The sequence below is a fragment of the Euprymna scolopes genome, chromosome 17 (assembly GCF_053919585.1).
Source record: "Euprymna scolopes isolate OS-2025 chromosome 17, ASM5391958v1, whole genome shotgun sequence".
Lineage (NCBI taxonomy): Eukaryota > Metazoa > Mollusca > Cephalopoda > Sepiida > Sepiolidae > Euprymna > Euprymna scolopes.
The window spans coordinates 121102914-121129023 of NC_136498.1; the positions used below are offsets into that span (position 1 = coordinate 121102914).

Genomic DNA, 26110 nt, shown 5'->3' on the forward strand with positions numbered 1-26110 from the left:
GTTAAAGTTCAATGATTTGAGCTTTGAAAACTCTACCAAACTCCTCCACCAATTTTGCGTGTAAACACTTGAAATTTTAGATGTAGGTTACTTGGACAGACATGGATCAAACTTTTTAAATTTGATTTTAAGCCCAAAACAAATGTTAAGAGGTCAAACTTAGGGGTCAAAGTTTTAAAAAGTTTGACTTCTGCGGTCTCTACCAAATTATTTTGCTAGAAACATTTGAAATTTTACATAAAGTGTATTTTCAGACATAGGGCAAGATTTTTTATTAGTTTTTGCCTGAAAATTTGGCTGCCAAGTGATCAAAGTTCAAAAGATTTGACATTTGCAGTCTCTAGCAAACTATTCAGCCAATTTTGGGTCTAAACATTTGAAATTTTATATAAAGGGTATTCAGACATGCAGCAAGCTTTTCAATTTGTTTTTGGGTGAAAATTTGACTGCCAAGAAATCAAACTTGAAAGAGTTAACATTTGCAGACTCTACCAAACTCCTTTGCCAATTTTGGATCTAAACACTTGAAATTTTAGATGTAGCTTACCTGGACATGAGTCAAACTTTTTAATATATATATACATATGCACATGACGTTATGAACAGTACATAGGGTCTGAGCAAAGCCAGGCTGAACTGCTAGTAACTAAATAAAATTAAATAAATAATTATGTATATAAAATTAAATAAATAATTATGTATATAAAATTAAATAAATAATTATGTATATAAAATTAAATAAATAATTATGTATATAAAATAATTATGTATAAAAAATAAATAATTATGTTTATAAAATAATTATGTATATAAAATAAATAATTATGTTTATAAAATAATTATGTATATAAAATTAAACAAATAATTATGTATATAAAATTAAATAAATAATTATGTATATAAAATTAAATAATTATGTATATAAAATTAAATAATTATGTATATAAAATAAATAATTATGTTTATAAAATAATTATGTATATAAAATTAAATAAATAATTATGTATATAAAATTAAATAAATAATTTAATAAAAATAGATAAATAATAATAAATAAATAAATAAATACAAAATTCCTTGCAGAGGCCTATCATCTTTCTCTTTCGTCTTTTTTCCTTTACTGATATTTTCGCCGATCCCGTTTCATTATACAAATGTTGTATATAGCATGACCGCATTCTTCCAACTGTGGATCATATTTGCCGGTGGAATTTCTAGGTTGTTTTATCTCGCTCACTGGCCCAATTGCTTGGATATCCTCGGCACTGGTCTGTGTCTTGGCCTTGATTTTCCAACATCTTATCAGTTATAACAGAGTGCTGTGTATGAGTTATTAAATGAGTAGCACATCCAATTCCCATGTTCATTCTTTTTCCGGAATTAGATTTCAGTCGACAGATGCATAGAAATTCTGTAAATTGTTTTTTACTCATTGTCTGTTGCCCTATCTGTGTCGTTTTCCAATAGTTCCATTTTGCTCCTTCATCTTTAAGTCGACTAGTTCAACTCTCACTAAAGTCTGTGTTTATATTAAATAATATATAATATTTATTATAATGTAATATATAATAATTATTATTGATGTTTGACAAGACTCTTTCCCCCCACGTTCAACTGTACTGTCAATTGGCTAATGTTAGATGTTCTTGAAAACTTCCCGGGTTTCACTCTGGACCCAGGGTTTGTACTTAAGAACTTTGAGCATGCCGAGACATAACAATCTAATCAGCAATTGACAAATTATAATGCTTTGCTTCTCAACCGTTTCTGGGGTAGTTAACACTCGTCTTTCCATTTTGATTGCACAGAACAATTCAACCTAACACCATCTAATATACAAAATGCAAAATCTGTGTTAGTATGTGTGTCTGTGTCACAAAAACTTTGGACAGACGCATGTCGAACCGGGACAAATTGGTATCATTAGAAAGGTCGATCTCTTGGATGACAAATACCAAAAAATTGACTAAAAAGATTAATTCTTTGACCGTCAACTGGGCTGTTTTTTGCAAGGAAGAGTCAGTTTCTGTGTCAACATTTTTGCAAAGTTATTTACTCCCTGCGATCTCAATGTATGTTTAAAACATTATTTTGAAGACTCATCACGTTACAAATGCGCCGTGCCGAGTCGGTTAATGCGTTTGCTTTTTTTTTTCCTCTGCGGTTAATGTTTTTCTTCTGTTGCACGGACAATCTCTAGCTTAGTTTAGGATGCGAAAACTGGTAAATAAAGTTAAATTTCCCTTAACTTCAACTTGCAATATCTTGTTTATTTTTTGGGTTATTTTGATAAAGTTTTGATTCAAATAAAATTTAATCTTTTTGCTTTATAGATATATAATTCTTTTTCTTATGTCTTTAATAGTTTTTTTTTCCAGGTTACTTAAAGTTATGCCACTAATTTTGGTGAACGCGGCTTTATTTTTTACACAAAAAAAATGTTGGTGTTTTTCAAATTTGATGCGCACGATATTGTGAGTCTCAATGTATAGAATAAAATAGTACCATTTGATTGAAATATTTTTTTTTCTGGGACTTGCTTGATAGCCTTACTATACCTACTATACCACTTTCCATCTAGGCAACGCTGTGTACCCCCCTCTCCGTACATCTGTAAATATAAAAGCGAAAATATGTGTATGTATATATGTTCGCTTTTTGCGTATGACCGAGAAAGGCTTTTTTCCAAGAAGCGATCGGTCGACTCCCTTCTTAAAACTTTTTATATCACGTCTAAATGATAATATCTACGAGTTAACAACGGGGGTCGCCTGTCTATTTAATTTGCTCGACTTTGAAAAGATAAATATTCAATATTTTTCGATCGCCGCATGTGCATTAAGCTTTTTCGTATAATAATAAAAGTGAAACTAATTCTGGCGGCATTTTTCCGGAAACGTCCAAAAGCAATCAGCTTTGATCAATGTGGAGTTTCTCCTTATATCAGACAATTGCTAATCAATTTGAACAATACCCTTGTTATGGGGAGCTGGTTTTCCCCACAACATCTTGGGGACAAAAAAAAAAAATCCTGCCCCGCAGTAAATAAAATACGGCCCCGCAGTCAAAGTTGACCTCATTAAGTACGGGCACCTGCCAAGTTTTAATACTTAAATAAATTCAAACATGTTTCCGTCACTATTTCGTGGTGGCCCAGTGGTTAACGTCGCACGTTTTTTTTCAAACTTTAATTTCCAACTTCGACTCAAGGGTTCGGGTTTGATCCTTCATACTTACCTACCAAAACTTTTTTTTTATTTTAACCCCCCCCCCCAGTCTATATATATAAAAGGCAAAATGTGTGTGACCATTTCGTGTATGTCTTCAAAAAGGTTTTTCGAGCACACGCCCCCAGGTTCGTTACTATCGCTTACAACTGTTTATATGGGTCCTATATCATAATATGTAGGATTTGGGAATGCGGGTCGTCTCTAGATTTATTTACGTCGACTTTTATGAGATTTGCGCTATTTCGCTTTGTGCCCGGTTTGTCCTGCATTATAGTATAAATACAGTGAAAAAACGTTCTCGGCTTTCACTCTGCTTTCCCACCCTTCCCACCATCATCTGGGGAAAGTGAAAATTAAAAATAATGATCCCGCGATGACCTCATTTAGCGTCGTCTTGTCAATCAAACCTCTTTTAGCTTTATAAGCTTTAACTTAACACGTTAATCAATTACTCTCACTCGTGGTCGAGACCGTTAAGTATTGGCATTGGTTTCCACCTCCGCGTCAAAGCTTCCGGGTTCAATCCCTCCTCCCGACCAAATGTTTTTTTTTATTACTTTGCTTATTCTTTAGTTCCCCCCCCCCCCCATACACAGGTTTATTTATGCCATTTTTTTTCGTTTTGGTTTTGGATTTTTTTTTTACATCGTCTTTTTTATAATATTTAAGCAAGATTATTAATTACTCCCCCCCCCCCATACACACACCTACAAATACCCGGGCAACGCCGGGTACCCCCCCCGCTAGTCTATATATATAAAAGGCAAAATGTATGTGACCATTTCGTGTATGTCTTCAAAAGGCTTTTCGAGCACACGCTCCCGGGGTCCTTACTATCGTTAAAACTGTATATATATAGGTCCTATATAATAATATCTAGGAATTAGTAAAGCGCGTAGCGTATAGGTTTATTTACGTCGATTTTTACAAAATTATTGCTATTTTGGCTTCTCGCGTGTTGATTGGGCTTTTTAGTATAAATCAAGTGAAACTAAACTCAAACGGACGTGTTCGCGGCATTGCGCCGGGAAAAACGTCCGGAAGCAATCAGCTTTGATCAATCTTGTATATCAGATAGTCAAATTTCGATAAACAAACTCAGACGCTGACACTGCGTGACTTCTATTTGACCTTCTTAATTAGGTCAAATGGAAGCAGCAAAGTTAACTTTTATTACGCACGCCTGTTTTTATAGTTATAGTTACATAAATAAATTCAAACACGTCTACGCTGTATGTCGCGGTGGCCCAATGGTAACATTGCACTTTTTTTTTTCACACATTAATTTCCAACTCAAGGGTACGGGTTCGATTCTCATACTCGCCTACCAAAACATTTTTTTATTATTATTTAAACCCCCCCCCCCCCCGAGTTTTTATTTACCTCAAGACACCCGGGCATTGCCGGGTACCCCCCCCCCCGCTAGTTGTTATGTAAATCTCAAACGTTGTTTTGTTTGTGTGTTTTGTATGTCTGCTAAAAACTTTTATCAGCCGCATTGGACTCGGTCAAAACTGGTAGAGCAATCCCTCAGAGGCATATGTGAAAATTAGAAAAAAAAATTAATTCTGTTGTGGTCAACTGAACCATTTCTTGCAAGAAGAGTCACTTTTCGTGTTGCCATTTTCGCAAGTCATGCACGCATATCAAACCGAAACTATATTTAAAAACGTTATTTTGCAGGGTCATGATGTCATAAGTCATCGTATTTTGATGGGCTAAAGTAACGTTTTTCCCTTCTTTGCTCCTTTCGTGTTTCAGGTTCGAGCCTGGCTATCGCGGCTAATTTTTTTTTTTTTTTTTTTTTTTTGCAGTCACATTTGCTGCTGTTTTGATTTGATTGAATGAAAAGTTGTTTTGATTCATTTTTTTTTTTTTTGTGTGCGTGTGGAGGGGGGGGGGTCCAGCGCATGGGCTGCTGAAATATCTTGTGGGGAAGTTATCACCTACTTCTTCTTTTTTGTGGGGGGGAGAGGGTTTTTCAATATCCTTAGTATAGCAGTTGCGTCTAAACCAAACTTCATGTCCACCTGGGCAACGTTGGCTTCTTTCCCATTTCAAGTTCAAGCCTGTCTACCACGACTAATTTTTTTTTTTTTTTTTTTTTTTTTGCGGTCCCATAGGCGCTTGCTGCTATTTTGATTGAAAGAAAAGTTGTTTTGATTGATTTAATTTTTTTGGAGGCGGGGAGGGGGAGGGGTTTCCAGCGCACGGGCAACAAAAAGTGCTTCTCTTTGTGTCTCTTCTGCCGAAATATCTGGTGGGGAGGTTATTACGTACTTCTTTCTTGGGGGTGGGGGGGCAATTCTGTTATTTTATTTTTGAAATTGTTGCGAGAGTGAAATTGCTCAATGTCCTTAGTATAGCAGCTGTCGACCTGGGCAACGCCTGGTATCCATGCTAGTGGATAACTATAAGCTTGACACTAAAATAAAACAAATAAAAAAAAAAAATTATTATAATTGGTTACCTTCCCTTGTTTTTATGCTAATAGATTATCTCCCCTTGTTTTCTAAACTTGCCTCACTGTTTTTCAATGGCATTTGTTCTTTTTAAATCTAACAATGTATTTTCGTTTTCAGTCTGGAAATTCTCCTCCTTGATCGACAGATGAAAGGGCCATGTTGGTTGGATTTGAAAAATCCTCGTAAGTTCTTATCTCTAAATATATAAAGTTATGTACCTGTGTTTCTCGCTTCTATGTGACTTATACATTATATTTTGTTCATTTATTAAAGAACTTAGACTCACTTTTTTTTTTTTTTTTTTGGTTTTAACAAAAGGCATTTATTACAGATACTTTCTAAACAATACTTACATCTTGTTTTTTACAGTTCCTCTTGCACTAATATGTGCTTACAAAAAATTGCTGTGTGGAACATCATGCAACCCCCTTACTCACACTTGCCGGACCTCTACCGCCCATGTGTGTTTCCATTGCTTGTCCTTTTTTTCTCTGCTTTTCTTTCCCTTCTCTTCCTCTGCTGTGACGTCACTATGTACTGGTTTAGTCATTTGCATATGTGTCATGTGCCTGCTACTGATACAAGCGCTAGCGGCCCTGTTACGTTAAAAAATTAAATCCACCAAAATGCATTTCCATTTCTTTATAAACAAGTCAGCCATGATGATGTTTTGTGAGTAGTTGAACAGTAACAAAGAAAGAATGACTTCCTTTGTAATGTTTAAAACTTTTTAAAGCAATTTTGAAGCATTCAATCTGTTGAATCTATATATCTATAAAAGTAAGAGTGTGTGTGCTGACACTTCTCAACCTATATACTCAACAAATTTTTGATCTTCAGACTTGAAATTTGGTATATAGAGGAATAAGACATGTGGAAAACTTTAATCGGTTTTCATCTGGAAAGAAAGACTGCTGGGGGGTCAAAATTCGAAAAATGGTATTGTGGGGGGGGTCATCGGAATTTTATCTTTTTTGTCAACTATTTCACAAATGCACATGCATGGATCGTTCACATTATAGATTCCTTATGTTAAGAATGAGTAGCTTTGGAAATACTTTTTAAAGAGCTTTTCAAGCTGGCCTAATGGTTATTGTACTTGTCTCACTGGTTTTGGTTCTGATCTCAGCTCAAGTATTTTTTTTTTAACTTACAAGATGTGAACTTTTAGAAAAAAACATAATACGCGCATGCAAATGTCTCAGTTTCTGTATGAATTAAAGAATTAAAATTATATTTATGCATATTTTACACCCCAGGCAAAACCGGGTGTCCTGCTAGTAGAAGCATATTTCTAACTTTAAAATTCTAAGCAAATCCTCGTATATTAAAAGAATATTTAATATATCCAGATTTTTCTTAGCCAAAAGAAAGGTTCAAGTTGTCCTTGATGACTGAACATGACATTAATGCAGATGTTCCTCAGGGGCCGATTCTTAGGTGTTTATAATTCTTGATTTTTATAAATGACCTCCCTGATGCAATCATGTCCAAGATGGATATGTGGGCCAAACGAATGTGCACATATCCAAAGCAATGGCTGAATCCTTAGAACAAAATTTCCAGTCTATAGTGGAATGGGACCAAAGATGAATGGCAATATTTAATACTACTAAGACTAAACTCCTTTCCTTTTATAATTATAAGCAACCTTTTCAACCAAGGCTAATAAGACCTTGCCTGATAGTTCAATATTCAAACTCCTTGGTAACGTGTCCCCAATGCACCTTATGACTCTGTTCAGTCTTGAAAGACAAAGGATACCCCCTGTAGGGGCAGCAGTGCATGTAATTGTGTGACAAGGGTTGCGCAATCCCTAACCACACCTCTCCTGAATCAGCACTGCGTGAGTCCAGTAGCAAGGAGAAGTTCATGACGATTGGAAACAATGCCGAGATAAGCGGAGAGCACATATAGCACCTGGAAGTCCCAAATTGTCACCCATCTGATACTGACCAGGCTCATTGTTGCTTAACTTCGGTGATCTGACAGGAACCGGTGTGTCAAAAGTGATTATACCATATGGTAACATGCCTACTTCACAGGTTGCATGACGTGAAACAAATATATAAAAGAAAATTATAAAAGACGAGTTTGTTGTCAAATAGGTGGGCTCTCTCTACTATGCTAGAAAATTTCTTACACCTGCTAGTCTTCTATACTTCTACAAAGCCACCATTCACCAATACATCGAGTAATGTCACATCTGGGTTGGTGCACCAACTACCAGTGTCTCCCTTTTGGGCAGAGTCCAAAAAAATCTAATACGTCCCATAGTCCCCCCCCCCCCCCCGTCCCATCACCGCAATGTTGCATCATCTTTTCTTTACCTGCGAACATTTGGAATTCTTTCTCTCTCTGCATTATGATTGTACCAACATGCAGAAGTTTAAATGTAATGTGAACAAACATCTTGCTGCACAACTGCCAATTTGGATGCTCCTATTCACTGGAGCATTTTTGGGGTGAATAAAAAATCAAACAATTTGGAAGCTATTCTTTTTTTTTTTATTTGGGAGCCACTACTTATCAAGGCCAGAAGTCCAATCAAGGATAAGAGTTAATGAATGTAACGTGGTAGTATAATGATCATTAACGGCGTGAATTTGATAGAATTTGATTATTTAAGGGGTGGTTCAACAAGAACTTGTTTACATTGGATTTGAAGGTTACTGTGTTGTATTCAACAGGGAAGCAGGTCAGCGGAACAGTATTCCACACGAGTAGTTCTGAGAAAGAAGCTTTGTTCATGGAATCTGCATTTAGATTTACGCACAGAGAGAGAGTGGGGGAAATCGTTGATAGTGGTTGTAGCTGAGAGATTTTTTTGTGAAAGTTTGGCAAGATGGGACCATAGATTGGAGTCGAGCACTTGCCATGAAAATACTAACACCTAATAATTTTATAAATAGAAAATACTTACACCTAATAATTTTATAAATAGAAAATACTTACACCTAATAATTTTATAGATAGAAAATACTCACACCTAATAATTTTATAGATAGAAAATACTTACACCTAATAATTTTATAGATAGAAAATACTCACACCTAATAATTTTATAGATAGAAAATACTTACACCTAATAATTTTATAAATAGAAAATACTTACACCTAATAATTTTATAGATAGAAAATACTTACACCTAATAATTTTATAGATAGAAAATACTCACACCTAATAATTTTATAGATAGAAAATACTTACACCTAATAATTTTATAGATAGAAAATACTTACACCTAATAATTTTATAGATAGAAAATACTTACACCTAATAATTTTATAGATAGAAAATACTTACACCTAATAATTTTATAGATAGAAAATACTCACACCTAATAATTTTATAGATAGAAAATACTTACACCTAATAATTTTATAGATAGAAAATACTTACACCTAATAATTTTATAGATAGAAAATACTTACACCTAATAATTTTATAGATAGAAAATACTTACACCTAATAATTTTATAGATAGAAAATACTTACACCTAATAATTTTATAGATAGAAAATACTTACACCTAATAATTTTATAGATAGAAAATACTTACACCTAATAATTTTATAGATAGAAAATACTTACACCTAATAATTTTATAGATAGAAAATACTTACACCTAATAATTTTATAGATAGAAAATACTTACACCTAATAATTTTATAGATAGAAAATACTTACACCTAATAATTTTATAGATAGAAAATACTTACACCTAATAATTTTATAGATAGAAAATACTTACACCTAATAATTTTATAGATAGAAAATACTAACACCTAATAATTTTATAGATAGAAAATACTCACACCTAATAATTTTATAGATAGAAAATACTCACACCTAATAATTTTATAGATAGAAAATACTTACACCTAATAATTTTATAGATAGAAAATACTTACACCTAATAATTTTATAGATAGAAAATACTCGCACCTAATAATTTTATAGATAGAAAATACTAACACCTAATAATTTTATAGATAGAAAATACTCACACCTAATAATTTTATAGATAGAAAATACTTACACCTAATAATTTTATAGATAGAAAATACTAACACCTAATAATTTTATAGATAGAAAATACTTACACCTAATAATTTTATAGATAGAAAATACTCACACCTAATAATTTTATAGATAGAAAATACTTACACCTAATAATTTTATAGATAGAAAATACTTACACCTAATAATTTTATAGATAGAAAATACTTACACCTAATAATTTTATAGATAGAAAATACTTACACCTAATAATTTTATAGATAGAAAATACTAACACCTAATAATTTTATAGATAGAAAATACTCACACCTAATAATTTTATAGATAGAAAATACTTACACCTAATAATTTTATAGATAGAAAATACTTACACCTAATAATTTTATAGATAGAAAATACTTACACCTAATAATTTTATAGATAGAAAATACTTACACCTAATAATTTTATAGATAGAAAATACTTACACCTAATAATTTTATAGATAGAAAATACTAACACCTAATAATTTTATAGATAGAAATTGAAACATTTAATGTAATAAAATTAGTTTTAGTTTTATAAATATTTAGTTTTTATTTAATCGGTTATAGTCAGCTAACATACTTCCTAGCTTCTGGCATGGCTACTACCGGAAGCGGTGACAAGGCAAATCAGTTCATTTTGAAATTAAATATTAGAAAAGGAAATTATTGAAAAGGTTACAATAAAAAAATAACACAATTAGTTTTTATTTTCACTTTTAATAACAAAATTAAAGAATAAAAGTTTTTATTTTATTCGAAATTTTATAAATTTGTTTATGAATTTATAAAATTTTTTTTTTTTTTTGTAGTTTTAAAATAAGTTTTTTATTTGTATATATTTTTATGAAAGTATAAAAATAAAATTGCTTTAATCAAAATAACAATATTTCAAATATTATATAAAAAAAAAAAACGAATCCAATACATAATATTCCCAAAATAGTTTAAAAAGATGTTTTCAATAATTCTTTTAAAAAAAGCTCCCAACTAATTTCAATAATTTTTAATCAAAATAAAACTGAAAAACTTTTCAATGATTATTAAATAATAATAAAAAAAAGATTGGGAAAATTTAATAAAAACAAAGGGTACATGCATAGGGAAGATACAGGTGTAAAAGAAAAAAAAAAGTGAAGGAACTCATTTGTGTTGTCATTGCTTCTGGTAGCAGCCACGCCGGAAGTTAGGAAGTACATTAGCTGACTATAACCATTTTTAAGCACCAGATTTTAAAAAGTGTTTTCAATAATTCTTTTAAAAAAACAAACAAACTAATTTCAATAATTTTTAATCAAAATAAAACTGAAAATTTTTTCAATGATTATTAAATAATAATAAAAAAAAAAGATTGGGAAAATTTAAGCACCAAATGATAGCATAATTAACTTTAATTTTCCAAATCCTATTAAAAAAAAAAAAAAAAAAAAAAAAAAAAAGCAACTTCTAAACTAATCGTAAAACAAAAAAATTAAGTTTGAAAACCTGAAAATTCTGCAAAGATAAAAAAACTATTTAATTACTCATCATAAAATATAAAACGATCTAAATTGTTGAAATTTTAAAGGTAACTATTTTCGTTTGTTTTTTATTTCAGAAATTCCAAATCCTCCTTTCAGTTGGTGTAAAGTAGAGGTAAAGTACTATTTTTCTCATTAATTTGTAATAAGCTGATTTGCTAACCTTTTTGACTATTCAATTATTATGTAAAGGGCAGTGTATGTGTGCATCTAAAACTCAAAAACTACAACGTTGGTTTTTGTCTTGATCAGCGTTGCACCGAATGAACAATATCTAAAATTTCAAAAAAGAATTATTCATTCTTTGACCCTAAATTTCGTTGGCGAAGGGAGGTATGGGAGAATCTGCTTTCTAGCTTTTTTTTTTATGTTTTAAATAAAGGAAAGAAACAGCTTTTCTGTCATTTTTTTCATTTTCAAATAGTTTTTTTTTCTCTTAGGTCGACTTCCTATAAAAGAGAGAGAAATGGGCTGGTTAGATAAGAAAGGTGGGTGGGGAGAGATACAAATCTTAATTAAAACATGTTAGATTTTTGTCCAAGGCAATGCCAGGTAACCTTGCTAGTTTTATATATACTAGCATGCCTCTGGACATTGCCTAGTCATAAAACATGCTTAAATACAATATTTTAATTTATGCAGATTTTGTATTTATTATAAAGCCAATTCTCTATTGATTATTATATTGTACCCAATGTTTATTAGCAGGCTGCCTGACGTATATATATATATATATATATATATATATATATATATGATGCTTGTTTACATTTGTGATCTTTTAAATGAACACATTTTAGGTGAAAACATTATTACATATTTACATGTCATGTCGAAATTAATATGAATTCCAAATATTACAAAAAATGATCCAGTAGATGACATGTTCGATGTATTTTTAAGAAAAAGTATCGTCCACAATCATGTTCTGAAACACAGTTAAAGTCAAAGGTTATCTCCCTTGTTTGTTGGACAGAATTTGTTGCACAAATTTTCCACATTATGATAATTTGATAAATTCTATTTTTACTTGCAGTTATTTTGCTACGGGATAATTTTTTTGTAATTTTTTAAATATATACTAGCAGTTCAACCCGGCTTTCCTTGGGTCATATGTACTGTTCATAACTTTATATATATATTAAAACTATATTTTTGAAATATATACTAACATTCAATCCGGCTTTGCTCGGGCCATATGTACTGTTCATAACTTTATGTGCATTAAAAAGTTTGACTCATGTCCAGGTAACCTACATCTAAAATTGCTTGTGTTTAGACCCAAAATTAGTGGAGGAGTTTGGTAGAGTCTTCAAAGGTCAAATCATTGAACTTTGACCCCTTGACAGCCAAATTTCTGTCCAAAAAATGATTAAAAAGATTTTCCCAAATCTCAATACTCCTTATGTCAAACCTTGAGTTTGTAAACTGAAAATTGACAGAGTAGTTTGGTAGGGAAATGTACACACACACACACACACACACACACACACACACAATTTCACTTTTATAGATGTATAGATTTTGATATGACGTGTTAGTATGTAATAATATTTTCACCTGCAATTGGTATGCTTATCAGCAGTGACTTAGTTCACAAGACATTGCACTATACGTTTCACTGTAGAGATTCTACTGTTCATTGTATAATTGCATCCCCCATTAGCTACAAAATCTATTTGGAACTGTCACGATGGGATAAGCTGTGTCTAGTAGCTCCTGCCCAGATGTGGCAACAGTACTCCATCATTGGCCGTACCTGGCTTTTATATAGGTAGACAATTACCGCAAGGGTGAGATATCTACTGGTGCGGTAGAAGGCTCCTACCATTTTTCCGGCTACCTAGGTAATAGATTTGATGTTCCATTTCACATCAAGGGTAAAGGTCAAGCCCAGAAGCTTGTCAAAACCTGAAGCCTCCTTAACATGAGAATCATTCATTTCAATTGATGCCAGACGGGGATCAGAACGTTGATGTAAAAATCATTGTCGTCAATGCCTGTGTCGATTACGACACTAATTGGATATATGCGTAGAATACGACACTGATTATTTCAGAAACCAACCTGAATTCTCAATTTCTGTCTTAGTATTCATGCAAGAATATAATTCAGTTAATGGAACTACCCAGTTTAAAAGTAAAACTGTATTGCTCTCCCGACAAAAGGAGGGGTGGGCCTGTAAATTCACACTTGTCCGTTCGTCTATCACACTTTTCTCAATAACTACGCCTTGGAATCTTTTGAAATTTTGCACAAACATTAAACATGCATTGGTTTAAAAAGATCACCAATGTATACCACCATATATATATATATATATATATATATATATATATATATATATATATATTAGTGTTGGAGCTAGTAATCGGATCTGAAAAATCGAAACTTTTTGGGGTATTGGAATTGGGAAAATTGGAACCTAATTTCAGATTAAACGATTTTTAAAAAATTGTTTCAAGAGGAAATGAACACAAAATTATTAATAAAAGTTGTTCATTTACGACATAAAACTAAGGGCCACAGTATGGGTGATAAATTTCACTCCTAGATTCGCTGAACGTTTCATGCAGTTTTCACTTGATATTAAAAAGTTTAAAATGCTCTGGACAAGGTTTTTCAATTTCGTAGGTGTTGTCTGGATACTGTCGCTGTCAACTGAAATAATTAATATTTATGGTACTTCTTCGTTTTGGGGTCCTGGATATGACCTTAAACTATATCCGATGGTGAGGCCCCAGCTTGCGAGCTTTGGGGAGTTTGGAGCCATCCTATAATTGCCATTGCTCCCAGGTCCACTCTGACCTTGAGTTGTAGTACCTGTTTGGGTCCCAACTATGGGTTAAATAGAAACCAACTTAAAAAAAAAAAAATATATATATATATATATATTCTATAAAGAAATTTTCTTCAAAATAACTGGATTTGGTATTGAATAATCTGAAAAGGGTTGATATGCTGTAAAACAAACAAACAACCAATCAACATCTTCGCTTTGGACACAAGTGAAAAATATACATAAAATTCTTTAGAAGTTGTCTGATTAAAAAGGAAATTATATCTACATTTAAACATAAACTCCTTCCTCCAAAGAATAATGATATTCGGGCATTTGTTATTGATACTAAGAGAATAAAAAGAGATGAAAAATAAACACGCAACAAATAAATGGAAAGCCTCTTCTACCTACCTAGATAATTTTATTCGTGTTTAAACTTATTTAATGCATGTTTTTAGTTCAAAACAAACTTAGTGTTCACTCTATTAGAGTTAGAATAAAAAATGGCTGTCCATAAGTCCTTCACAAGGACCCTCGATAACGGATCAAAATCAAAAATTAATAAAATGCTGGTAGAAATGAATAGCTAGGTGCTTTTATATTTAAACAACGAAAAAATATTGAATTTCAAGTAAAACAAATGGTTCTTACATAATTGTCATGTCGCAAATAGTAACATATCTGAAAATTACGGAAAACGATGAGGTGTAAAATTAATCATCAAAAAAGACATTTGTAAAATCTACTGATTTAGTTTTAAGATCTTCTGATTTGAATTGGAGAATTAACAGGGGAGTATATATATTATTCCTTAATTGGAATTTTTTATTTTGAGATGAGCATTTTTATGTTAATTTTATTTTTATTTCGGACTATTAGTCTCATCTTTAAAGATGAGACTAATAGTCCGAAATAAAAATAAAATTAACATAAAAATGCTCATCTCAAAATAAAAAATTCCAATTAAGGAATAATATATATATATACCAATCGGTACGGACCCGACTATGGAAGATCAGTTAATAAATAAATGTGGATTTATAAGATCAAAGAATCCAACCTTGATCGCCCTTCGGGGCCCGTGGCGCAGTTGATAGAGACGTTGAATCTCTACGGTTCCAGATGAACATTGTCTGAAGATAGCGGTTTCAATCCCACCCAAAGCGTGCCAGAGGTAATTGGTCAAAAATGTGGTGAGACGACGACAACTACGGATGGCAGTGATGGCTGAGAATGCAGTTAGGAGATTCGAAGTTCCTATCCGTCGCGGTTACCACCTGACGAAGGCCAGAGGAAGTTGGCCGAAACGTTGTGAACCAATAAAAAAACAAACAAACAACAACTAATAAAGATGAGACTAATAGTCCGAAATAAAAATAAAATTAACTTAACAGGGGAGGTAATTAAGTTTTTAATTTCTTGGAAATCTAATTGGAAATCTAATTGAATCAGTTATTTTTTTTTCTACAATTTGTTATTATACCGAGCAACGAAAAAAAAAAAAAACAATTTATGATACCGAGCAAAATGTTCGATTTTTTGGAAGAAAAGCTAGTATTAAAGCTGGAAAGGGGTGTCAGCGCTTTAACTGGAGTTATTTCCCTTTGGCATTTCTAAACAAATTTTTTTTTAAAATCCAAGATGGCTGCCTTCAACGTGCTCTCATTAAAACGTGTTTTTTCCACTAAAAAAAAAACTACTTGATGAAATTCAGTGAAATTTTTTTTTGGAGAACTTCGTTCCATAACGAATACATACAATTTAAACTTTTTTTTCGATATTTTCATTTTTTAATGTGTTGACTAAACCGTACAAGTACCAAATTTTAAAATTCAAACAGTTAAAAAAAGTTTCTGAATGTTTGAAATGAGGTTTGGTTATTCATATTATTTGGATTCACCAGACTACTCATCTTGAGTGTGATTTTCACAACGTTTTGGTCGATGTAACCTCCGATCTTCTTATACATATATGCTGCAAGACAACCAATTACTAAGTAGACGTAGTATAGAATTTAATATATGGGAACTGTTAATTATAAATGGATAATATATACAGTAATAAGTATATATATATATATATATATAAAAAGAATTCCAAAATTCATGATATTGACCATCTGATAATTTATTCCTTTAATACAGTTGACTTATACAATTCTTGACAGTATTGTTTCGTAGCGCAAAATCAATCACTTAATTATTATATCATGATAAAAATTCAATATGGCGTAATGGAAAAATATAAAGGTAACTGCAGCTTCTCTTGCAATTTTTGGATTTTTACCATGTCAAATTGCATTTCAATTCCTTTTGATGGATTGATTGTTGCTATTTCTTCTGATGAGTTAAGGGCATAGATTCACTGATTGATATAATAATTGATTGATTTTACGCTATGAAACAGAAACTGTCAATAATTGTATAAGTCAACTAAATTAAAGGAATAAATTATAAGATGGTCAACATCATCAATTTTGGAATATAACTTTTTGTCATTTATTCTCTATATTACTCTGTAATTACATTGAGCTTCTTATATAAGGATGGATATATAATAAAAAATGTGTCTGTATGTATATATATATATATATATATATATATATATATATATATATACTAGCAATCGGTGCCCGGCGTTGCCCAGGTGTTTTGAGGTTAATGCTGAGAAAAAAAAAAAACGGTCAATTTTTTAAAACTTTGACCCCTATTATGACCTCTTAACATTTATTGTTTAGGGATCAAGTAAAGTTAATAAGTTAGATCCATGTCCAAGGAATCTATATCTAAAATATCAAGTGTTTACTGTTTAGACCCAGAATTGTAGGAGGAGTTTGGTAGAGTTCTCAAAGGTCAAATCGTTGAATATTGACCACTTAATCGCCAAATTTCTGTCGAAAACCTATCACATCGATTTTCCCAAATCGCGAATTTGGCCCTTTTTTAAAGCAGTTTGGCCTTCAAAATTTCTGTTTGGCCTTTTACTTCACCGATGAAATCTGGAGACGCAACGGGAATTTTCGGCAAAAAAATGTTGTTACTATGCACATCTATGTAATGAAATACAATTTGTGGCAAAATTTCAGGAAAAACTAATGGATGGTTATCTCGCAATAGTCCGGACAATTCGCTAAATTATCTCGTCAAAACCATAAATCTCGAATTTTTGTGCATTTTTTTTGGGGGGGGGGGCTAATTTGGCATAATAGTGTCCATTTAATAGTATTTTCTTGTAAAAATAAAAAAATAAGGAAAATTACCAAAAAAAACAAACAAGAACAACAAAAGTGTGCCGTATTTTAAAAAGTTTTATTGCGTTGTTTTTATTTGCTTTTTTTATTTCATCGGTGAAGAAAATGGCCAAACAGAAATTTTGAAGGCCAAACTGCTTAAAAAAAAGGCCAAATTCGCGAAATTTGGCCTTCAAAATTTCTGTTTGGCCATTTTCTTCACCGATGAAATAAAAAAAGCAAATAAAAATAACGCATTAAAACTTTTAAAAATACGGCACACTTTTGTTGTTCTTGTTTGTTTTTTTGGTAATTTTCCTTATTTTTTTATTTTTTCAAGATAATACTATTAAATGGACACTATTATGCTAAATTAGGCCCCCCCCCAAAAAAAAAATGCACAAAAAAACGAGTGAACGCGCGTATTTTTTTTTTTTAGTTTAGTTTCATAATGGCGGCCGTGGTGTCGGAGGTTCGATTGTTAGATTGTAAGTTAGTTTCGTATTTTTTTAAGTTGTAAATCGCAAGTTAGAAAAAAATTAAACCCTTCCAAGATGGACAATAAATAAGACCAAAATATTTTATGGTAAAGTTAAGAGCGTAAGAACTATACTTTTTTAGGAGATGTGATTATTGGATTAACCAATCAGAAATCGTCTGTGGCACACACATCTCTGTTTTTATAGATATATAGATATATATAGTAATAATAATTAGTAATATTTACAATTAGGAATACAAAAAAGTTTAAGACTCCTAAAATTCATGCTAGAATTGTCTCCAAGGACTCGTGGGGCAATAGTTACTTAGAAAAATCAATTGTAAAATCGATATTCTCCTGACGGTTGAAGATTCAAATCTTGGTGTAAACAACCAGAAAATACAATGGCAAATTACTTAGGACCTCTATTCAGCCATGGCGGATGGAACAAGAGTTTGCTACTCACATGAAGTAAATGAAGGGTTCTGTTCAAAATTCCCGAATTTGATAGAAACATTTCAGAGTTCGACAAAATACACCTGAAGAAGCGTTGTGAAAATGACGCTCAAGATGAGAACAGTAGTACGATGGATCCAAACGATACGAGTTGCCCAAAAATCGGTTGATTTTTTTTTTTTTTTTTTTTTTACTTTTAGCATGTTCATATCAACATCTTGCAAAAAAAAAACCTTGTGTCACATTTATTTTGACCTTTATAACCGATTTTGACTGAATGAGTTGGTTTCTGATTTCTATTAATGGTGAGGAGTTAGCCCGAAAAAATCTGAATGTGACTCCTGCAAAAAAAAATGTATGATTTTGACAGGATGAGTTGGTTTCTGATTTCAATTTAATGGTGGGGAGTCAGCTAAAAAAAAATCTGAATGTGACTCCTGCAAAAAAAATTTATGATTTTGACTGGACGATTTGGTTTCTGATTTCTGTTAATAGTGGGGAGTCGGCTAAAAAAAAATCTGAATGTGACTCCTGCAAAAAAAATTAATGATTTTGACTGGACGATTTGGTTTCTGATTTCTGTTAATAGTGGGGAGTCGGCTAAAAAAAAATCTGAATGTGACTCCTGCATAAAACATTTATGATTTTGACCCTTCCTTCTGCTGCGCAGACTTACTCCTGATTCATTGTTCTGTTCTTCTCTCCCAAAATAGGCATCTGTGAAGAATTTGCAAGATCTCACTGTGGTCAAAGAATCGTTACCAATTCCACCTTTGGTTATCATGACGCTTAACTTAAGAACTCTACCAAATCCAAAAACTCATCAAAATGAGGTAAAATGATGATTAATTTTTTTTTTTTTAAATCTTTATTACCCCCCCCCATCACTTTACTCCTCACTCCATCTTCCTCCTTTCTCTTTGTCTGCTCTTCTTTCTAATGTCACTCTCTCTTTTTTTCTCTTCCTATCCCCATTTTCAGCCCATTCCTTCTTTTTCTCTATCCTCCCCATCTTCCTCCACTTCTCCTTTTAAGATACCTCCTCCTATCTAAATATTTTCAATTTACAAATAATTTTGTCTTTTCTTATTGTATATAATTTGCCTGTCAAATTAGCGTTTTTTTTTTCTTATGTAAATCGCTTCAGACAAAGCATGAAGCTACTTTATATAATTTAAATATATTTCGGAGTTAAACTCCATCTTCAGTATCTTGTTTCTTTCCTTTTTTTTTTCTTTTCTTCTTTCTTGTCATGTTCTAAAGTTGGAGAAAGAAAGAAAGAAAGATCAGTTTGTAAAGATTCACGTGTTGTCTCTTAGCGGTTGTAATTTGAAATGCTGGAATAGTGTGTTGACTATGCAAGATTAACGCCCTGGGTGTGAGTTCCATTATATAGTTCTGAGGATGGAGTTTGACTCTGAAATGTATTTAAACTATAAATTTCAAGCACAGTAAAATATTTATTTATTTTTATAATATGGCATTGTGATTTGGCTTTCAAATGTACCTGATACGCAATTTATTTTATTCACATTAAATCAACACTTCTGTAATGGAACTCGCAGCCATGATGTCAAAGAAAATTGGAAGCCATGTTTAGTTTCAGAAGAATTTCCGATGGGTATTTATTCTATACAAGTCCTGAAGATGAAGAATTCTTAGTGGGCAGCTGTTCTGTACAGGTTCTGGCTATTATAATTTTGCAGCCAAAGAGCAAAAAAGATCCTTTCATGTTGACAGAAAAAAATTATATGCTGGGATGCTAAAAGGTTTAATTTTTATGGAGCAATTCTGATTTCTGGTTGGCTTATAGCAGAACGTGACTTAATTTGATTCGTCAGTTCCTATCAGCAGCGTTTATAAATAGAATCTCCCAACTTTGAACATCAAAAATATTGCAAGATATATATATCTATGACAAAACAAAAATATCTTATTCCAAAAATCACATAAATTGATCAAGTAGTTTTATTTTTAAAAAGAAAGTCATTTTTAAGCGATTAATATTAATTTATTGGCATTACAATGTAAATATTGCAAGTTTTTTTTTTTTTTTTTTGTCTTCAAAATGATAGACAATTGCTCTTTGGTTACTCATAAGATTTGATTTTCTTATTCTAAAATAAAACTACTTGATCAATTTATGTGATTTTTTTTTTGGTTTTTAATGTAAGGGAAATTCTGGACAAGATCCAATTTTTAGTATTGTATAGATGAGTAATTGCTACAAATTTGGCAATTATAATCAAGGAAAATAATCATTTCAATGTAACCCCCCCCCTTTTTTTTTCTCCAAATAATATATATATTTCTTCGGATTTTCATTTTACTGTTATGTTACTTTGTCATGCTAACATTTTGCCATTTTGTTTCTCTAGGTAATAGCAGCAGCTTATTTGGTCAATAACGCTTTAGCCATTGATAAACCACCACCTACAAAGAATATATTTCACCATGATTGGTGTGGTAAGTTCTCATTACTTTAATTTCTCTTAGTACAGTCTAACCCGGATATAAGAGACTTCAACATCAGACCCCTACAACTCTCTTTACACTTATATCTGGTTTTCTTATATCCGGGTTACACTGTACATTAACACAGGCTCTGATCAGAGAAAATCTCTCTTATATCCGTTTTTCTTATATTAGGGTCTCTTATATCCGGGTCACACTAATTGTTATTCGTGCAATTGTCATAACTAATTGCTTTCGTTAAAGCATTAATGAAGTCATTACTGTGACTTTTCATGAGAAAGTATAAACTGCTAGAAAGAACTTATCCTTCCTTGATAGCGTTCAAAATAGACTTTGTAGCCTCATAGATGTCCTTTTTTCTTCCCTGCAACCTCTTTCTCACAGAAGACATGTAGCGAGTTTGTCTTTGCTTTATCGTTATTTTCAACCTCTTTCTCACAGAAGACATGTAGCGAGTTTGTCTTTGCTTTATCGTTATTTTCATGGCAAGTGCTCGACTGAGCTTCAATCTATGGTCTCCCCCCCCCTTGCCAAACTTTCACACGAAACACTCGTCTCGCTGAAAAGACTATCAATAATTCCCCCCACTCTTTATCTGTGCGTAAACCTAAACGTAGATTCCATGAACAAAGCTTCTTTCTTAGAACTGCAAGCCTGTGGAACTGTCTTCTGTTTTCCTGCTTTCCAGCTGACTACAATATGGTTGTCTTCAAGTCCAATGTAAACAAGTTCTTGATAAGCCGTTCCCCTTAAGTTAACAAATTTACTGAAGTTCCATTACTGACAATTACTATATTGTCCAATTGACTACTGTAAACTTTTTAACCTTCATCCTCGAGTGACCCCTTGGCCTTGATAAGTGGTGATACCTATGTAACAAAAAAAAGAAAGTAATAATGAAACCAGAGTTATTGTGGCTTTTTGTAAGAAAAGTATGAAGTTATTACTTTGTGATTGTGAATAAACTCTTTCAATATTTTGTCTGTTGACTGATAATATAAGATTTCAGAATGTGCTTGATTTATATAAAACATTTAAAAAAAAACATGGTTTCCTGCTCACAGTTTTTAGCGTGAATCCAATCACCACAAAAAGGACTACTCTTGACGGGTACAGCCAATAGGTAACAAACCTTTTTAGATTAAGTATTGGCTAGGAGGATGAACAGAACAGATAATAAACCTTGATCTCCTTTCAAAGGCAAAACTTGAAAATGAAAAATTGACATTAATAGAAAATGAAAGTTTAATATTTCCACAAAAAGTGGACGACAATGAATGATGAAGTGGTTGAGGTTTGTTTTGCATGCTAGCATGAATGGCTTTAAAGAATTGATTTGTAAAGTAAGCTATCTCTGGCCAGGTTTTTATTTATTTCTCTTTCCCTCAAATCCATTTTTATTCCTCCCATGGCTTTTCCCTGTGAATCAAAACTACTTCAAATGTTCTACATCTACTAACCTAAGAATTCTTATTCAATTTTTCAATGTGACCAAACCAACAAAGTCTCTCTATATTGTCCAGATTAAATCTTCCTCGGAGGTTATCAGATCTAAGCTTATCTTTAAGACTTACATTAGACACCCATTGTATCATTTTTCTCCATGCAATGCATGTCCTCAACCTAATCTGGCCCAGTTTCACTTCCATAAATCATCACACTGCGTATACATGCTAAATATATATGCCCTTTGGTCGACAGTGGAAATTAAATCATACGGTATCACTGGTAGAATATTTAACATAATTAAATCCTTCTTAGATAAGAGAAAAATCCAGGTTGTCCTCGACGGTCGTACATCTAAACAGTGTGATATAAATGCGGGAGTGCCTCAGGGGTCTATCCTTGGACCTCTATTGTTCCTAATATTTATTAATGACCTCCCCGACAAAATTGCCTCTGAGATGGGTATATATGCTGATGACATTACACTCTATAACAGGCATGACAGGAAAACAAATGAACATATAATCTAAAGAAATGGTAAAAACACTAGAGGATGACCTCCAATCTGTAGTGGAATGGGGACATAAATGGATGGTCACATTCAATGCTGCCAAGACTAAACTGGTTTCCTTCAATAATTACAAGAAACCTTCTCTGCCACCAATAGCAATGGCCAGTGACTCCCTGTCTGAGAGTACATCTTTCAAACTGCTTCGCCTAACGTTCACAGGAAACATGAGTTGGAACAATTATATTGAAAATATTGCCAGGGCCGCTGCGAAAAAGGTATGCTCTCTCTACCGTGCTAGAAAGCTACTGACACCTGAAAGTATCCTGTACCTCTATAAGGCCACCATTCGTCCATGTATGGAGTATTGTTGTCACATTTGGGCTGGTACATCTGCTACTAGTCTCTCGCTCCTAGACAAGGTTCAAAAAAGAGTCGCCAATCTGATAGGCCCTGAACTGGCATCTAAGCTTCAGCCTCTGTCTCATCGATGAAACGTTGCATCCCTCTGCCTGTTCTACAAGTATTTTAATGGTGAATGCTCTGACGAACTGCAGACACTTGTGCCCCCACAACGTAGACACCCTCGACAAACCCGACAGGCAGCTAAATCCCACCCCCACACAGTAGAGATCCCTAAATGTAAAAGATCTTTCTACTCCAGTAGTTTCTTCCCCAGAACTGCTAGACTCTGGAATTCCATTCCAAGTTCCTGCTTCCCCAACTGTACTGACATGCAGAAGTTCAAGTGCAACGTGAACCGACATCTTGCTGCCCAAATCCCAACATAGTGCCCCAGTAGTTGCTGCCCCTGATAGTAGCCCCCTACACCAAAGTGGCAATGCGCCTTGTTTGGGGTGAAAATGTAATAAAAAAAAAAAAAAAAAAAAAAAAAAAAGTTTTGCAGTGCTTTCCTCGGCCTAACGTTTACAAGGAACATGAACTGGAATAGATACATTGAGAGCATTGCCAAGGCTGCTGCAAAGAAGGTGAGTTCTTTCTACCGTGCTAGAAAATTACTTACACCTGAAAGTATCCCGTACCTCTATAAGGCCACCATTCGCCCATGTATGGAGTACTGTTGTCATATTTGGGCTGGTGGATCTGCTGCTTGTCTCTCACTCCTGGACAGGGTTCAAAAGAGAGTCGCCCATCTGGTAGATCCTGAACTTTCATCTAGGCTTCAGCCTCTGTCCCATCGACGAAATGTTGTATCCATCTGCCTGTTCTACAAGTATTTTAATGGTGTATGAATGCTCTGACGAACTACAAGCACTTGTACCTCCTCGACGTGACTACCCCCTGACAAACCTGACAAGCAACTAAGTCCCACCACTTTACAGTAGAGATCCCTAGGTGTAAGAAAGCTTTTTACTTCAAAGTTTCTTCCCCAGAATTGCAAGACTTTGGAACTCCCTTCCAGAATTCTGCTTTCCCAACTGTACTGACATGCAGAAGTTCAAGTGTAATGTGAACAAACATCTTGCTACTCATCTCCCTTCATAATGCCCCTGCAACTTATGTCCCCGATAGTAGCCCCCTACTTCAAAGTGGCACCGTGCCTTGTTTGGGGGGAAAATTGATTAAAAAAAATAATAATAACAAAAAAAAATATGTAATTTCATGTGAAACAAATGGTACCTATGTAATTATCAGGCCTCAAATAGTAACATATTCAAAAATTACAAAAAACGATAAGGTAGAAAAATAACTATTAATGCAAAAAGGAATTTGTAAAATGAAGTGAAATCACTATATTACGCTGACTAAACAAAGAGATAATTGACAAGGGGAGATAATTAAGTTCTGTTGCTTACGTCACTTTTATTTCCCATCTAAACTTTATTGAAAACTGCTTTTCATTAATAACTAGCCTGGGTGCCTGGCATAGCCCGGGCGTGTGTAAGGGCATTGGTTGCAAAAAAAAAAAAAAAAAATTAGGCAGGCTTGAACTCAAAACGCGCAGAAAGAAAACGAAGTGAAAAAAGCAAACCGTCTTATCGATATGCCTACCGCGATTGTGACGTCACTGGCGGTCGAAATAACATGTTTTATGCGATATTATTGCTGCGAGGTTTGAATGACTTACAAAAATGACGGCGAAAAAAATGACCCCTCCTTGTAAAAAAAACGTTCAAGTTAACAGTGAAAGAATTAATTGTTTTAGCCAATTTCTCCATATTTGTCATCTGAGACATTGAGCTTTAAAATGATACCAATTTTGTCACAGTCTCACGTGTCTGACACATAATGCTGCAAATTAATGGTCCTTGCGGAGGTTACATCAAGCAAAACGTTGCGAAAATGAGCCTGGTCATCGAGCTACATTGCTCAAACCATGAGATGTCGATAATGCAGGATGCGACAAATGCAGTCATTGTTGAAGACTTCCAATAATCAAGCACTGTTGTTGGCCGCACATCGCAGCCAAAAAGGTGGATCAATTTGGCCAGTCGTGGTAGACGTGTTCCTTGGTTGATATTAAAATCCACTAGAATGCCACAAGGACTGTTAGGGGCGTACAAAGGTGGATTTAGTAGTTCCATCTAGACAATTCACCTCTGCTGCACCCTGTCTGGACAGAATAGCAGTAGATCTAACAATTCTTACATTTTTTGAAGTTTTGAGATGAGAATTTAATATCCGTATTATTTGGAGTTCTTTGGACTACTGTTCTCATCTTGAATAGTGTCATTTTCACAGCATTTTGCTCAATGTAATCTCTGCAGGACCTATGACACAGTAGTTAGAGTACTTCAAAAAATTTTGGTGGTAAAAGTGGTCTCTTTCTGAAGAATGAAGGTTCAATCCTCAGCGTGGGTGACCAAAAATATAAGATTACTTAGGACTTTTACTCCATCATGGCTGACGGAACAAGCGCATGCTACTTCTGTGAATAAATAAAAGGTTCAAAATTCCATGCAGATTCATGAGTTCAACAGAAGGATTTCCAAGTTCGACCAGATACACCTGAAGGAGGTCTTAGGTGACATTGGCCAAAACATTCTGAAAATAACACTCAAGATGAGAACAGTAGTCCGAAGAATCCAAAAAATACGAACTCCACATCTTCCAAAACAGTACCATTCAAAGACAAGTCTCGAAAACTTAAGAAAGACTAAGGGAGAGAGCTTCAACTAACATCGAATTCTGGGCATATTTTATGGTGAACATCAAACCTAAAAAATAATTTAAAAAAGAAAATATATATAACAAATAAATGTTACCAAAGGAAAGATTAATTACTCTTCTACCTACCTTTTGATGTTTAAAATTATTTTAAAGTGTTTATTTAGTTTGAAACGCAAGCAATGCTGAGTTCTTAAGTTAGAATGAGAGCAAGATGGTGGACATGGAGTCTCAATAATTGCTCAAAAAGCAAAAATGAAACAATATTGATAGAAATACGTCCAAGTAAGTTGCTGTGACAATTTTTTTTATGTTAACTCGGCTACGTCCATTTCTCCAAAA

At 33.2% G+C, this 26110-nt stretch overlaps 1 protein-coding gene across 1 annotated transcript in view; it reads left to right on the forward strand.

The window, feature by feature from the left end:
• Window positions 1-26110, forward strand: part of LOC145296947 (DNA polymerase alpha catalytic subunit-like) — a 238723-nt gene that overhangs the window by 46284 nt on the left and 166329 nt on the right. The window contains exons 14-17 of the mRNA XM_080143167.1: window positions 5813-5877; window positions 11340-11377; window positions 18924-19043; window positions 20589-20676. Coding sequence (XP_079999293.1) covers window positions 5813-5877; window positions 11340-11377; window positions 18924-19043; window positions 20589-20676 — 311 coding nt within the window. The remainder of the gene's footprint in view (window positions 1-5812; window positions 5878-11339; window positions 11378-18923; window positions 19044-20588; window positions 20677-26110) is intronic.